General features: G+C 49.4%; 1 protein-coding gene across 1 annotated transcript in view; it reads right to left on the bottom strand.

Annotated features, from left to right (window-relative positions):
- Kcnq3 (potassium voltage-gated channel subfamily Q member 3) overlaps positions 1-669 on the bottom strand; it is a 291536-nt gene extending 290867 nt beyond the window's left edge. Inside the window, 1 exon segment of the mRNA XM_046449139.2 lies at positions 284-669. Coding sequence (XP_046305095.1) covers positions 284-669 — 386 coding nt within the window.
- Positions 670-14800: the final 14131 nt, after the last annotated feature.

Raw genomic sequence — 14800 nt, 5'->3', positions numbered from 1 at the left:
AAGGTGCTATGCATTGGGCATTGGCGCGCACACACGCCAGTCCTATCTCCAAATTGGCTGGGGAGCCACGCTTGGTTCCTCGGAGCCCTGGTGTCCAACACCGGGAAAGCGGCTCACAGACACACAGACAGGCACAACAAACTCGCACCCAGGGCAGGCAGGCCCTCATTCAGCGGGAGAGCACCTCTAGGTGTTAAAGCCCCAGAGACTTCCTCAGTTCCAGGCCCACCCGAACCCCAACATGCGCCGCCGCCGAGGGGCGCCCGAGCGGCCGGGTACTCACACCAGCGCGTGGTAGAGCAGCGCCCAGCCCCGCGGTCTCTCGAGGGCGTCGTAGATCAAAGTTTGGATGCGCCGGTACTTGGCGTTGTTCCTTTTGACCGGGCGGCTCAGCGGGGTCTTGGCCAGGAGCCCAATGCCCTGCGGGGTCCTCCGCAGCCCCTCGTCGCGGCCACCGCCCTCTAGTAGCAGAGTCCCGTCTTTGTCAGCTCCGGCTCCAAGCGCCAAGGTGACTTGCTCCACGTCTCCGGGCACCAGCCCCACTTTCCGCTCCTCGTCGCCGGCGGCCGCCGCGTCCCCTCCGGCTGGGTTAGCGGCCCCGCCGCCTCCGCCGCCCCCGTCGCCGCCGCCGCCAGCCGCCCCCGCCGCCCTGCGCGCCTTGAGCCCCATCTGCCTCGCCCCCGCCGGCCGCTTCGCCTTCTCCGCTGCTGCTTGGGGAAGAAGGGGCGCTCGGGTTGCGTGGACGAGGCGGCGGCGGCAGCTGCAAGCCCAGGAACTCCAATGCCATGATCCGCGCGCCCCTCCCCACCCACCCCCCCAAAAGCAGGCAAAGGGAGGCCCCCCGGGGGACACGGGAGGCCGGGTGGGGGGTCAGAAGGTCACATCCCGAGCGGGTCAGTAGCGGGACCCCAGGGGCGCGGGCCGGATGCTGCGGGGAGCCGGCGAAGGCGCGCGATGCGGACGCGGAGGCGCTAGGGCGCGCGGCGGCGGGAGCCTGGCACCGGCGCTCCGGGGCGGCGGCGGCGGCGGCGGCACCCAAGCCGGCGAGCCCGAGACAGCATCGCAGTTTATTTACAAGCCCGGTGCCAGCCGCCCGCCCTCCCGCCCGCCTGCCACACGCGCCGCCGCCACCGCCTCCTCCCTCCTCCGCGCTCCCACCCGCGCCCCTCCCCGCCTGCTCCAGCCCAGCCCCGCAGCAGCAGCAGCAGCAGCAGCGGCAGAGAGCGCGCCGCGGGCCGAGCGCACGCCGCCGGCCTCCTTCCCTGCCTCGCTCCCGCCTCCCTCCCTCGCCGGGGTGGGGCCCCATTGTCCCGCCCCGTCGCGGCAGGAGCCCCGGCGACGCCCCGCCCTAGCCACCGTCCCCCACCCCTGAGCGCCTTGGGGACCCGCGATCTCCTGGGCCCTCGCTCTGGATGATGCCAGGCCGTGCGCTCTGCGGCCGCGGCGCCTGGCTCCTTGCGCTCCCGTGGGCGTTGGGGCTTCCCTGGGGCAGGGCATGTAGAGAGAAAAGGGGAAAGGAGCAGGGATTGGGAAGGGGTCTCCCTCTCTGCGTTTGCCGGGAGGCTGTAGCTTTACGTTTACTCCCACCTTCCACTCTTTCTTCTTATCTTTGGAGGTAAAATTCAAGTTGCTGAGTTGGCCAAGGCCGAGAGCACAAGTGTTAACCCACCTGCTCTATGGTAGCAACGCTGGGGGTTTCCTATTCCCAGTGGCTCAGGGTTCATGGTGGACACTGCTCTAGTCTCCTCTCCCAGTCTTTAAATAGCACCCTCCCTGGTGGATGGGCTGAGGTCTGAAGAATAGAACACCGAGAATTGGAAGCCTAGTTTCTTCCTTCGCCTTGCCTCTAACTTGTGCTGCAGGTGAATCAGTCCCTCTGCCAGAATTTCAGCTCATTCAATGAATCACTAAACCCACATGAATGAATTTGTCTGGCAAAAGGGCACTGCTCCTTGTCCAGGATTAGGAGGTCCCTGCTTTTAGTTTCAGGTCTAGGGACAGTTAGAAGACCTTAATGTAAAATGTAACATGAACAGAATATTCCCCAGTACCGGTAAATTCTATGCAAAAAAAAAAAAAAAAATGGAAGTTCATACTAGAGTGATTACGAGACCTGCTTCAGGTTGGCTGATCCTTAGCCTCATTGAAGAGGCCACATTTTGAGGTGAGACACAAATGGCAAAGGCAGGGGGCAAAGGTGTGGGGCACAGGGGATGCACTCTGGGGCTTGTGGAGCTCAGAGGGGGCCAAGGACAATCAGTGGCTGCAGAGCTCTCATCAGCCCTTGGTAGAGGTCAAGGAGCACCTGCACTTTTCACATCATCCCAAGGGTAGAGAAACCCTCCATTCCTGCTGACCAAGGGGCTCCTTGGTTACCTCCTTTACTCCTCCCTCATAACTGCTGGCTGGAGGGGAAGGGAGGGCTGCGAGCAAGGACAAGGTCTTAGCCCTTGTTCCAAGAAAAGAACAATCAGAAGGTCTTCCTGGAGGAGCTGGCCAAGGAGCAAAGAGAAGAGTAGGGGAGGGTGAGGAGTGTAGGGGAAGGGGACACAGGACCACCACCTGTATAGGACTGCCAAAAGACGAACCTCAGAAGTCTCCAAGAAGAAAAGAATTTCCAAAAGAAGTTAAGCCATAAAACTGAGATCATTAAGACAGTAGTATTGGCACAAAAATACACTGCTTGTTGCAACAGAATAATATTTGCCCAGAAACTGACTTAATAGAAGAATCTAATATAAAGTAGGAACATGACTGTCCTCCAACGGAGAAAGATTATTCGTCGATTCCTGGGCTGCGGTATGGGTTTTGTGAGGCTTCAAGGAGGAGCACATGGAAATGTGACCAGCCCTGTGTTCCATGCACAGTAGGCCCTGCATACCTGTTTATGAATAGATTAACGATCCACAGTAATAAGTAGCCAGTGGGCGCAAATTGGAAAGGAGGAAGAGCCCAGGGAGAGGGAATTGCCTGGGTTAGAAAACCTTGAAATGCGAGCTGAGCAGCCCCAAGCTTGCTCCTGCCCACATGTTGATCCTGACACCTACAACACACCAAACACACCCAAGGGGTCATCGGTAGAAATTCCATCCCACTGTAGTATTAAGGCTGGACACTTAATTCAACTATGCTGTTTATAGGTGCAGCTTTGGGAGGAGAGTAGGATTACATCCAGGCAGGACCCCTGATTGAATATTGGTGGCCTTAGAAGAAGAGGGAGAGGAACCAGAATACACACACGCTCCCTGTGCTCTCAGTACTTATTTACAGCTGTGTTAGTCAGCTTTCTGTCCCTGTGACAAAGTACCTGAGATAATCAACTTAAAAGAAGGAAAGATTTATTCAGACTCATAGTTTCAGAAGTTTCAATTCATGATCCCTTGGCTCTTTTGCAGGGGCGGCCTGTGTGAAGCAGAACATCATGGCAGCGTGGTGGAGCAAAGCCCTCACTTATTGGCGGCTGGAATGTGATGCCGGGGCAGAGAGAGAAAGAAAAGAGGGGCTGAGGTCCCCATGTCCCCTTCCAGGGAACCCCCAATGACCTAACTTCCTTCTGCTAGGACCCACATCCTGAAGACTCCACCAAATCAGTGCTGCAAGCTGGTTACCACCTTTTAGCGTGGGGACTTTGGGGGGACATTGAGAGCCAAGCCTTCACAGCAGCAGAGGCAAAAGGAGAGCCAGTGGAGAGAACCAAGCCCCCAGCACAGTGTCCGACACACGAGATGAGATGACGTGCTCAATGTGTGTTTGTAGATGAAATTTCATTTTGCTTTGTTTACTATGGTGAAAGTCTTTATTCTTAGCAGGTCTCAGGACTTCTTGCAACTTCTTGTAATAAGAACGTTTTGATAATACTCCAGAAAACCTCAGTGAATAAACAGACACATGACTCTAGGATCATATGGGAAAAAGACATGAAAATTTATTAGTGTGCAATTAATCAAAAGTCCAGACTGCTGAAGTGACAGTTTGGATTGTTTTGATGGGAGCCACAGACCGTCACATATTAATGTTCTAGGATAAAGTACAGAGCTGGCTTCATGCTTCTGAAGGATGAGGTAACCTCAATATCAATTCAAAACTCTGATCTAATTAAATCCAATAATAGGGAAACTGCCAGGTACTTTGGTCTGGGAAATTGATTTATTCCAGTGATTTTATAATCCAATGGAGAGCATTGTTCAGGTTTCTAAAAGAGGATCTTGAAATGGCATGAAAGACAGAGTATACATTGAGTATCATTTGAGGGACTATGTAATCACAACACTCCAGAGTACAAATTCCAGCTAAAGGAAACCCAATAACCTGTATCCTATTGGAAGGAATCTTCTCTGAACCTAAAATCCCTGAGAGCCAGCTGGACACAGTACCAAGAACAGAGTAGATGACAGTATCAGCAAGGACCAGGCTGGGAACTAGAGTTCAAACAGCAGGGCATCTCTTCTGGTTTTGAGTCCCAGGTTAATATGTGACATCAAAAACTCAGCCACTTGCTTCCTCTTCTCCATTCCTTTATTTTTGTATCAGTCTGTTTTCAGTTGCTATTAACAAAATAGGTTGGGGATATATAAAGAAAATAAATTTATTTAGCTCACATTCTTGGAGACTAAAAGTCCAAGATAGGATAGACTCATCTATTCAGTTTCTGGTGAGGGACCTCTCGGCTAGGTCACGTTATGGTAGATGTCCTCACAAGGGAAGACTACATAATAAGACAGGAAGCCAGAGAGTGAGGAGGGGCCAGATTTGCTCTTTTAAGAAAACCCTCTAGAGAGAGTCAAGCTGGGTCCCATGAGAGTAACCTTAATCCCTCCTGAGGACAGTGCCCCAGTGACACTGAGCCTCATTTTCTGCCTCTGTAAGTCCTGTCTTGCAAGGTCCAAGCCTCTCTGATGAGACAATGCTCTGGCGATGGTCATTATGACTACAGTCCAGGGAGCAGGGCCGAGTCTCCGGCTCATGGACATACAGAATGATGACCCTGCTGGCCCTCTCATCCCGTTCCCAGAGTACATTAAATCATTGTTGCAGACTGTTTTAAATTTTACTTGCATTATTTGTTGCATAAGAAATGCAAAGCTGTGGAGGAATGATGGGATACAAACCTTCAACAAGGCAATGTGATAATTTGTCATCCTGTTGTTCAGGAATACCCAGTGTGGTGGCTGCTGGTGACACAAGAGCAGCATATCTGACCTGCAAATGACAGAGATAATGCTGAGCCCTGGGAGGGCTCCTTCCCTGGAGGACAGCAGCCACCTGTGGCAGGTTGGTAACACTGGACCTTCCAGTCATGGGTGGGACTAGAGGACAGACACATGTCCTCCCTACAGAATTATTCCCCCCTGCCTATGACCCTCTGCCAACACCATCACCCATGCACTTAGGAGCACCTTTTCACCAGCAAAGGATTCCACATAAAACTACGACTGACCAACTATCTTCTCTCCAGAATGTTTGCTCTGTACCTAGGTATTAGTCCACCTCCAGGAGGAACCAGCCACACAAGTCCTTCTTTGTAACCTCACTGGGGAGAGCACCCCCTGCTGGTTTGAAAGCAATCTCTAATTTGGAGTCTAATAAGAACCCAGGATAAGAGAAATTGTCTGGAAAGGATCCCAAGACTCCCAGGCAGGTACTTTTTTATTCTGAAACACCCACTTCATCAAGTTTTCAAATGACTGTCCCCTCACTTCCTGCAGCCTAGCTCCGTCCCCCTTTCCCTGGAGTGTATATCATTCCCTGTTAGGGCAGAGGAACACATGCTCCCTGCCAGGCGAGAAGCTCCCTGGGAGTGAATGAGAAGAGGCAACAGGACATCCTTCATGGTCACTCAGCAGAGCAGGGCTGTGTAAGTTGTCATACTTAGATAGTCCCAGCTCTGTGAATTTGGACAAGTCACTGGATTAGTCTCCCAGCTTAGTCTCCTCATCTGTGTGATGGGACGAGTTCCCTTCCCTGGCTGCCTCATGTAGATCTGAGCATCCGTGCTAGGTCCGTGTCGAGGAGCCTCGCAGCGCAGCCTGTGATGCACTGTGCCTGTTTAGCATGTTCTCCAAGACATCTGGGCTCAGCATTGCGGAAGGCAGCTGGAGTCAGCCGCCATGGGGAAGGAAGACGATCTGAGCCCACAGACCTCGCCTTTGCTCCAGAGAACAGACACTAAAGGACTCCATGCAGATTATTGTCAAGCAAGAAAAGTGTTCTTTCCCCTGACTTCAATTGCAAATTTTTATTCTAACCCTTCATTTTGTATGTTTTTAATGTCACTTTTGTCTTTTGTTTTTTCTTTTAAATACTTGTTAGGTAAACTATCAGATCCATCCATTGAGTGAATTCATGCTTTCATCCTGCTAGTGAGCATTTACTGATTGCCTGTTTTCATTCATTACTCTCCATCTCTGGGCAACAGAAGGGAAAAAAAGAAAATTAAGTCCATATTTAGTTGCAAAGATGAGGTGAACAAATGCAAAACAATTTAGTCTTCTGTGTCATCATTGCTTTCCAATGACCCGGCTCACAATAGATGCTGATCATCTTCATCTTCATTATCATCCTAACATTTATTAAGTGCTTACTGTATAAGCACTTAATATGTATATGGGTCTGGGCCAAGTATTTTATAGATCTCTTAAATCATTGTGAAAAAAGTTAGGAGATAAGCATTATGGTTCTGAGCTTTACATTAACCATTATGGAAATGATACTTGTGAGGTTAAGTACCCCACCTAAGGTTACACAGCTAAGACATGACAGTCCCAGGATTGGGTTCAGGTTGTCTACCTGCAGTCTATGCTTTTAACCGCAGATTACTTCCTGAGGATTCTGGGCCAAGTGGAAGTTTCAGCACAGGCAAAGGCTTGGGTGCACACCGCGTGGGGTTTGCAGAGCAAGTGGCCAAGGAGGCTGGAGGCCATCATGATGCAGGCAGAGGACTCTCAGGGCAGGTGTGCTCATGTGCCGGGCTGTGAGCTTGGGGACCAGGAGCTGCTTAAACACAGACTGATGTGATCCTGCGTGATTGTAGAAAGGGCTTTGCAATGGCAGAGGACAGGTTGGAGTGGGGGAAACTAAGTCAGTGTGAGCAATTCCAAGGCAAAGTCTATCTGAGGAAAGGGGTAGGATCCTGGAGAGGAGGATCCTGCAGCAGGTATTCAGGGAGGCTGTCAGCAAACATTGGTACCTGAACAAAGGCAGGGCTGGGTTAAGGGTCACTTGGCATTTTAGAAGCAGAAGCAAACCCACCCAGGGTCCCAGCCTCCCTGCTTCCCACCTGTGGGCTCATGCTAAGCTGAACTTTTCTCCTTTGGCTCCAGTAATTGGCTCCCTGGGCAGTCTGTTCCCTTCTTTTTACCAAATTAAGCTTCTCCTCCTCGGGTTCTTGATTGTTAAAACACCCTGTTTGCCCATGCCATTCACATATTCCAATTACCCACTGCCAGTCCCCACTAATGAACGCAGGAACCTGTGCTCATGAGGGTCTGGCTCAGTCTGTTTGTGCAAGAGGGATGAACAACACCGGCAAGGCCACTCTCCGCGGCATCTGCTCACCAGGAGCATCAGGCGCCTTTTTCTCACCACCCTCTGTGCCTGCGGGGCTGTCTCTCCAGACAGCAGACTACCGTGCCTCATTACCTGGCCCCTCAGATGCCACAGTGCTCCCTTACCTTGGTGACAAGAAGAAAAGCACCAGGCCCCCTGGAGCACACCCATTCTCACCTCCACTTAACCACTGTGCCCTTAGCCAAGCACCTGTGCAGATCCTATTGAATTCAAGGCCCTTACACCCTCTCAGAATTCTTTGCAGAGGGGAAGCTGGTGCTTGGGTGCTGGGGAGCTGGGAGGGGACTGTGGATAGCTACACAATGACACTGAGCAGAGACAAAGAACTCAGGCTTTGGAGACAACCTGCTCTGGGTAGGAACTCTGTCCCTGAAAAATGCCAAGCGTTTGGCCCTTGTCAGGCTAAATAACCAGACTCAGCCTTACCTGTAGAGGAGGTCCAATACCTTGAAGGGATGTGTCAGGATGAGCGAGTCAACATCTATCAAACTTGAACAAATGAAGACTCTTAATACATATTAAATAATGTGAATATTACCATACTAATTACCATGATTACATCCAATTTAGAAGAGAATTTTGCACAAGTCCGATATTGATCCACCTTTCATGACAGTGGCCCCTATTTCATATCAAAACCCAGTCTGTATAACATAATATACATTTAACTGAAATGACATTTTCTATGCCATATTTTATAAAATGCTTATTCTAAACTAATTTTATTGGTTTTCTTGTTCTGCCATAACAAAATTCCACAGATGGGCTTAGATAGCACAACTGATCTTCTCACTGTTCAGAGGCTGGAGGTCTGAGACCACTCGGCAGGGCTGGCTCCTCCTGAGGCCTCTCTCCTGGGCTTACAGATGGCTGCCTTCTCCTCTCATGCTCACATGCTCCTGCCTCTGTGTGTGTGCCCCTGGTGTTTCTATATGTGTCCATATCTCCTCCTCTTGTGAGGACACCAGTCAGACTGGATTAGGGCAGACTTGGGCTCATTTTGACTCATTTGGCCCTCTCTACAAATACAGAAAAATTATGAGGTCCTGGGGCTTCACAGTTTTACATATGGATTGGGAGGTTCACAGACCAGCCCATAGCAGGAACTCACTGCAGTGATTTCCCACTCTACGGAGGGGTCTGAAGCCAGCCTGCAAGACGTTAACCTAGTTCAATCTACAGCCATGTCCTCTGGTTTTTGCTTGAAGAGCTCCTGCAGTGGGAGCTCCAAGACTGGGGTTTGCCTCTCCCAATATCCCATTGTCAAATAACCAGTACACTCACCACTTACTCTGGCCAGGCCTGTGCTAAGCAGCTTTCCTCCTCCACCTCATTTAGTCGTCACAACTGTCCAGTGAAGCAGGTATTACACCACTGTACTTACGGGAAGGTATGTGGTTTGCCCAGAACCCAAGAACAATGGCTGAGCAGTGGTTCAAAGCCAGATTCTCCTCCAATTCCCAGAAGATAATGTATTAACTATTGGAAAATTCTTCATGCTGAGATCAACATTTTCCTCAGGTAACATGAAAATCTCAAAAGATGCTAAAATTCAGTTGTTTCCTGGGAGGCCAGCAAGAGCATAGGTATTTTAGTGTTCAAAGACTTAGGTTGCAACCCCAGTCTTGGAACTTTCTAAGTGGCTCAGGGAGGCTGTGTCCACTCCCTCCTTCAGTTTCCAGGTCTGCAAAATGAAGGTGAGTGCACCTGCCTCCTGCAGGGTGTGATGAAGTTCACAGCTATTTATAGATACCTGAGTTGTTATTTTTCCATCATAACTGAGTCCTCGGCCACTTCTTGGGGTCTGACCCATCATTGATCTCTGAATTTCATTGTCCGTCATCATTATCTTTGTAATACATGTTATCTCCATAATAATAACTTCTTCAGAAGATTATTGAAAGACAAGATAATTTAACCCATAGATGATATTGAATTATTCAGAATTGAGTTGTCTTGACTTTTCTTTTGATGCTACAAATTGATGAAGAAAAAGAAAGATCTTTCTTTCCTCAAGTGAAGAGCAGCAAAGATCCTTTGATCTTTAGTCAGGGCTCCCTTTTAAATAGGTTATAATTTTTAAATTTTCCGAGGCCACCCATATAGGCTTCATGAGTGAAAGAAAATCCCTGGGCTGGTGTTTTCAAACCTGGTATTTGGGGGACCAGGGAGGTAACCCACAGGTCAGTTTATTCAGAGTGCTATTCACAGCACCCACCACAAGAGGGAGCAGTTCATAAATGGTAGTGGCAGGGATGATGAAGAAAGAGGAAGAACTCACTGGACCCCCACATTCTGGGAAGCAGTGTTCCCCTATCTGTTCCTGTTACCCAGGCCTCAGTCAGCCCTGCTGACTGAGCACCTCATGGATGGTGCTCCCTACCCTGGTCCCAAGCTTCCTGTGGGTGATGCCCCAAGTGGTTATTAGCACGTACCAGACCTTCTCATTCTTCCTCTTTGGTTGTTGACCACAATGTGTTTTTACTGTTGATTATTTGTGGAAAGAATAAAAATAAAACAACAATATTTAAATAATTCCTTAAAATATTCCAAGTGTGGTCTGCATAAAAACTGCTATCATGGTTATTTTAATTTAAAATTTTTCTCAAATCCTCCTAGTAGAGTCAATGTCCAGGGTGAGCATACTGTCACTCTATCCTCAAACATAATTCTGCAAACCCAGAGAGCAAGGTGTGCTCTGTTTAAGAAACATTTTTTAACTGACATGTAATGGCCAGCACCCATTGTACTCCAGGTGAAAGTAAAGAAGCCCCGTGGAAGTGCCCCCACACTGGAAGACTCCAGCCTGAAACAAAGCACCAGAGTATGTTCATCACAAACGCGACCTTGGCTGGCCAACCATATAGGGGTACGTTGTCACAACAGGGTCTCTGCATCAAGATACTCGATTTCAAGAGGCTTGTTCCTCTAGGTTTGCATAGTGATTTTCTGTCTGATTTTTTGCATCTTTAGCACAACCTGACATAAATGGAAAATCAGGAGTATAATGACTGATCAGCAAATATTCAGTCCCCTTTGATCCTTAGGGGACTGACTTTTCTTTCCTCTAATATCGGGTTTGTTCTCATGACTTGCTTGGGTCAGTGGAACAAGGGCAGAAGTGAAGATGGGCATCCAGGCCTCAGCAGGGACAGGATCACACCTTTGTGCTTGCTTTTCTGGGAGCCCAGACACTCACTAGGAGAAGAGCATGCTCCAGCAGAGAATTGTGGAGCAGAGCTGTCCCTGCCCTACACACCGTGAGCAGAAGAAATGCTTAGGATGGAAAACGATTGAAATTTTTGCCATTTTCCAAGAAAATACTGGAAGTTGGCAGAGACATTATTTGGAGTTCTTTCAGTGGAGTGCCAAAATCCTTCCAGGAACCCTCTGATTCTACAGGTGTATCTGCACCTCCAGCCGACTTCCTAGTGAGGATGCTACTTTAAGACTCTGCGTGGATAAAAGTTAACTTGTGGAAAACTGATAGCTGAGCAAGTGAATTTTGTCCAGGAGAGATATGATTGATTCAAAGAAGATAATGCCAAATATTACATTTTATGGCCTGTCTGCATCTTTTAGATAATTTACGTAAGCACTCCTGCTTGCTTGCTTTCTGATCTACAAAATCTCCTTTGAATTGGTCTTAACACATTACTGATTCCCTCATTTCTTGGTGACTTGGAAAAAAAAAAATCCTTGACATATCTTCACTTATGTCTATGACAGCTGGGTTTTAACCTTTAAAATGAGCTAGAATTTACTATGATGCAGAGGCTCACACATGGGGTTCTGGTTCACACTTGGACCTCCTTGACTGGGCAACTTGGCACAACTGTAGGTTCACACAGGTTTCAGAGTCCTTGAGTTGGGGGGGAGATACATAGTTTCTTTAGTTAGTTCTGAAGTTGGTCTTCCCAATGTCCTGTGGGTCAGGGAAGCAGAGTGTCATAAACCCATTTTGAAGGTGTGCACAGATTTCCTCAAATCCACAGGCTGCCTCTAAATTAGTTTGCCTGTGCCAGGCTGCACTCCACAGCGACCCCTGGCTGCATGGATGAGAACTTCTCAGGAGCTAAAGCTGAGGCTCTCGCTTGAAGAGCACAGTGCATGGAGTCTCACAAAGCGAACTTGAATCCTGGCTTCACTCGTCACTGTTTAACCCTGGAGGAATCGCTCCACATCCATTAGCCTCAAGTTCCTGATACATGCTATGGGAAGGAAAATATTATTATAAAATTAAAATATTATAACATGCCTATAAAATGACTGGAAATGCACAGCACCCCATGCAGTACCTGGCACATAGTAGCAGCTCTGTAAACACCACTTTGTCCTCCATCCCTTTCAGCAATATCAGAAGAATATTTTCTTTAGAGTTGAACCAGTCCAAGTTCAAATCCCAGCTCGGTTCCCTTCAGACTGTGACTCTGAGCAGGTCAGATGACACCTGTGCCTTTGTTCTATCATGTATGACATGGGGTGCTGGGAGGGAAGCTAGTGCACCTCCCGGTGCTGTTCTGAAGATGATGAGACCGTGGTGCAGGTGCTAAAGCTGTACTTCCCCCCAGGAGTGGACAGTGAGGCAGAGTGAAGGTCAGAGGGGGGACCTACAGGACCTCGGTGCGGAATGGTGATGAGGGCCTGCCTTAAAAGCCGGGACAACGACAACAGGGATTTCCACCAAGGACTTTCCATTTGGGGGAGACACATTATCAGTGGAAAGAAGCAGAATTATGTAATAAAAGAGTTCCTGCTTAATCAAGGAATTATGTGAACCCTAATTTCTAAAAATGTTAATGGGAAGTGTTATGTATTCATACGCAATTCTGAAAGATTTATGCCCGTCTTAATGAGTGGAGATGCCCTTCAAATTTTCCATCTGCCCTGGAATAGGTCTAATGTGATAATAAACAGGAAATTGACTGGGCCCAGGGACATGCAGTTCTGTTTGGTACCATAAAATATAGGAGGCTGCTGACATTGCATATTAATTAGCTGATCCTTTCCTTTCCAAATCAAGAGCTCTGTGTTGTATTATTTGCACGGATGTAAAGCTTGGCTCTGTGATTTTTGGAATACATAAGATTCCATTCACTAAAATACTTCTAGAGTACTGATAATTTCTAGGACCTTCTAGGTTTGGCAAGGAGTAGATAAGACCTAAACTATACCACGGAAAATCTCTCTCCATCGAGGAAGATGATGGGGGAGCAGAAGGATAAAGATGGTTGCAAGAAATTGTTCCAGAAACATCCAGGCTTTCCCAATGCATCCCCCATGATGGTGTCCTGCAGCAACTGGGAAGCCTGTGGGTCTCATGCTTCCTCTTGGCTTTGGCCAGAAGAGCTGGTTTTACCTGTTTATTTATTTATGTGTTTAGAAATACACTTATTTTTTTCATTTAATAATAGTTATTGCACAAATACTATATGGAAGGTACTTTTCTAAATGCCAAAATACAGTTATCAGCAAAACAGGCAAAAATTTCTACATTCAGAAAGCTCACATTCTCTAAGGGAGATCAGTGGTAAACACAACAAAGCAGTAAATATGAATTAAGATTTTACTTGCTGTCATCTGTTGCCACGGAACCAACCAGGCCAACCCAGTTCTGCAAAGCAACAGCACTTTTATAATTGGCAGGGAACCTATGGGTCAGGAATTCCCATGGGGCACCAAGGGAATGTCCTGTTCCTCTCTCTGATGTTTGGGCCTCAGGTGGGAAGACTCAGATGTCTGCCAGTGACTCCCACAGGTGGGGCAGGCCCAGCTGGGGCAGGTGGAGGTACTTCTAGCACAGCTTCTGCTGGAAATGGTTGGAAGCTGGGCTCGGCTGGGACTGGCCGGACTGCCTACACATGGCCTCCTCAGCAGGGGCTTGGCAGCACGGGGACTTGTTACAGGACTGCCACATATCTGATGGACAACCTGGCCTCAGAAGACACCCAGCATCATGACAGTGTGCACGGCTGGGGGAAAGAGGACAAGCTTGCTGAGGGTCCGGAAGACAGGCACAGGTTCAGTGGGAAGCCAGCACGCTGCTTTAGGGTAATCTCTTATTACCCTAAATTATCAAAGGGAAGGATTTTGGATTTAGAGTCAATTAGACCTGGAGAGAACAGTGGCACAGGCAGGTATTCCTTTATTTAGCGAGTCGGGTGCCTCTGGGGGTTGGTGGCAGTGCTGGGTGCTGGGGCCTCCAGTTGAACAGCCCGCAGCTGCTCCTCTCAGGGTCCCCAGGTGAGCGGGAAAGAAAATGGTCATGACATCATTTGGTGAGTGCCACAACAGGACATGCAGAGGCTATGGAACTGCATCAACAGAGGAACTCTGAGAGAACTTGGGCAAATGATGTAAAATTCCTCTGTGCTCTGGGTGGGAATGAAGCTGGTGAGACCTACCTTGTAAGCCTGGCCCAAGGATGAGAGGAGATAAGCAAACCCAAGGTGACCAGGTCAGTCTCTCTGCACCTTCCTGTTGGGGCACGAGACCCTCTGCTCCCTGCCTGACTTCTTCCTGCTTCACCCATTCACTTGTGTATTGTCTGAACTCCCCAAACCAGGATGTAAGACTCATGGCATGTTATTCTGGCTGGTGTAGAGAAGATGAGCTGTTCTCTCTCTAGGAAACCCTTCCTGCCAGTACCTGTGTAGCTCATGCCTTCACCTTGCACAACACAGCTGAGGCCTTGCCTCTGGCTTCCGGCTTCCATTTACCACTGCGTCCTACACCCCCAGGACCTGGCCCCTCTCCATCCAGCTTCCTTCATGCAGCACTTCCCAGCTGGGCTCACTGCAAGTTTCTCGCTGTCTCAGGCTGCCAGGATGGAGACCCATAACTAGGCCCTGCTCACAGTGGAACACCTGAGTCCCAGAGAGGGCAGGGGCTGGGGGGGGGTGGGGGCTGGGCAGGGCCCCGGAGAGCTGGTGAGGAGCTGGCCCTTCCCCAAGCACTAAGATGGGCAGCGTGGGACACTGTGCAGGAGTGTGAGGCGCTCTGACCCGCGCCCTCATCTTAGTCGGTGGCCATATAGAGAAAGGAGGATGAGGGTCAGGGCTGGACAGAGGAGGGGAGCTGGGGCCACCTCAGGAGTCAGGGAGTGCTGGTGGCTCACACCCGGGTGGCCATTCTGGAGCCCGGGAGACCTGGGCAGCTCTAGGATTCCTAGTGAGGGCAGAGCTGGCAGGACAGGCCGACAGGGCTGAACAGGAGGACAGAGGGAACCCAAGGT

The sequence above is a fragment of the Marmota monax genome, unplaced genomic scaffold (genome assembly GCF_021218885.2).
Source record: "Marmota monax isolate L192 unplaced genomic scaffold, Marmota_monax_Labrador192_F-V1.1 WCK01_AAM20220418_F8-fsc00073, whole genome shotgun sequence".
Classification (NCBI taxonomy): Eukaryota; Metazoa; Chordata; class Mammalia; order Rodentia; family Sciuridae; genus Marmota; species Marmota monax.
The sequence above is the reverse complement of the archived record's forward strand: the minus strand, read 5'-3'. Positions and strand labels throughout refer to the sequence as shown.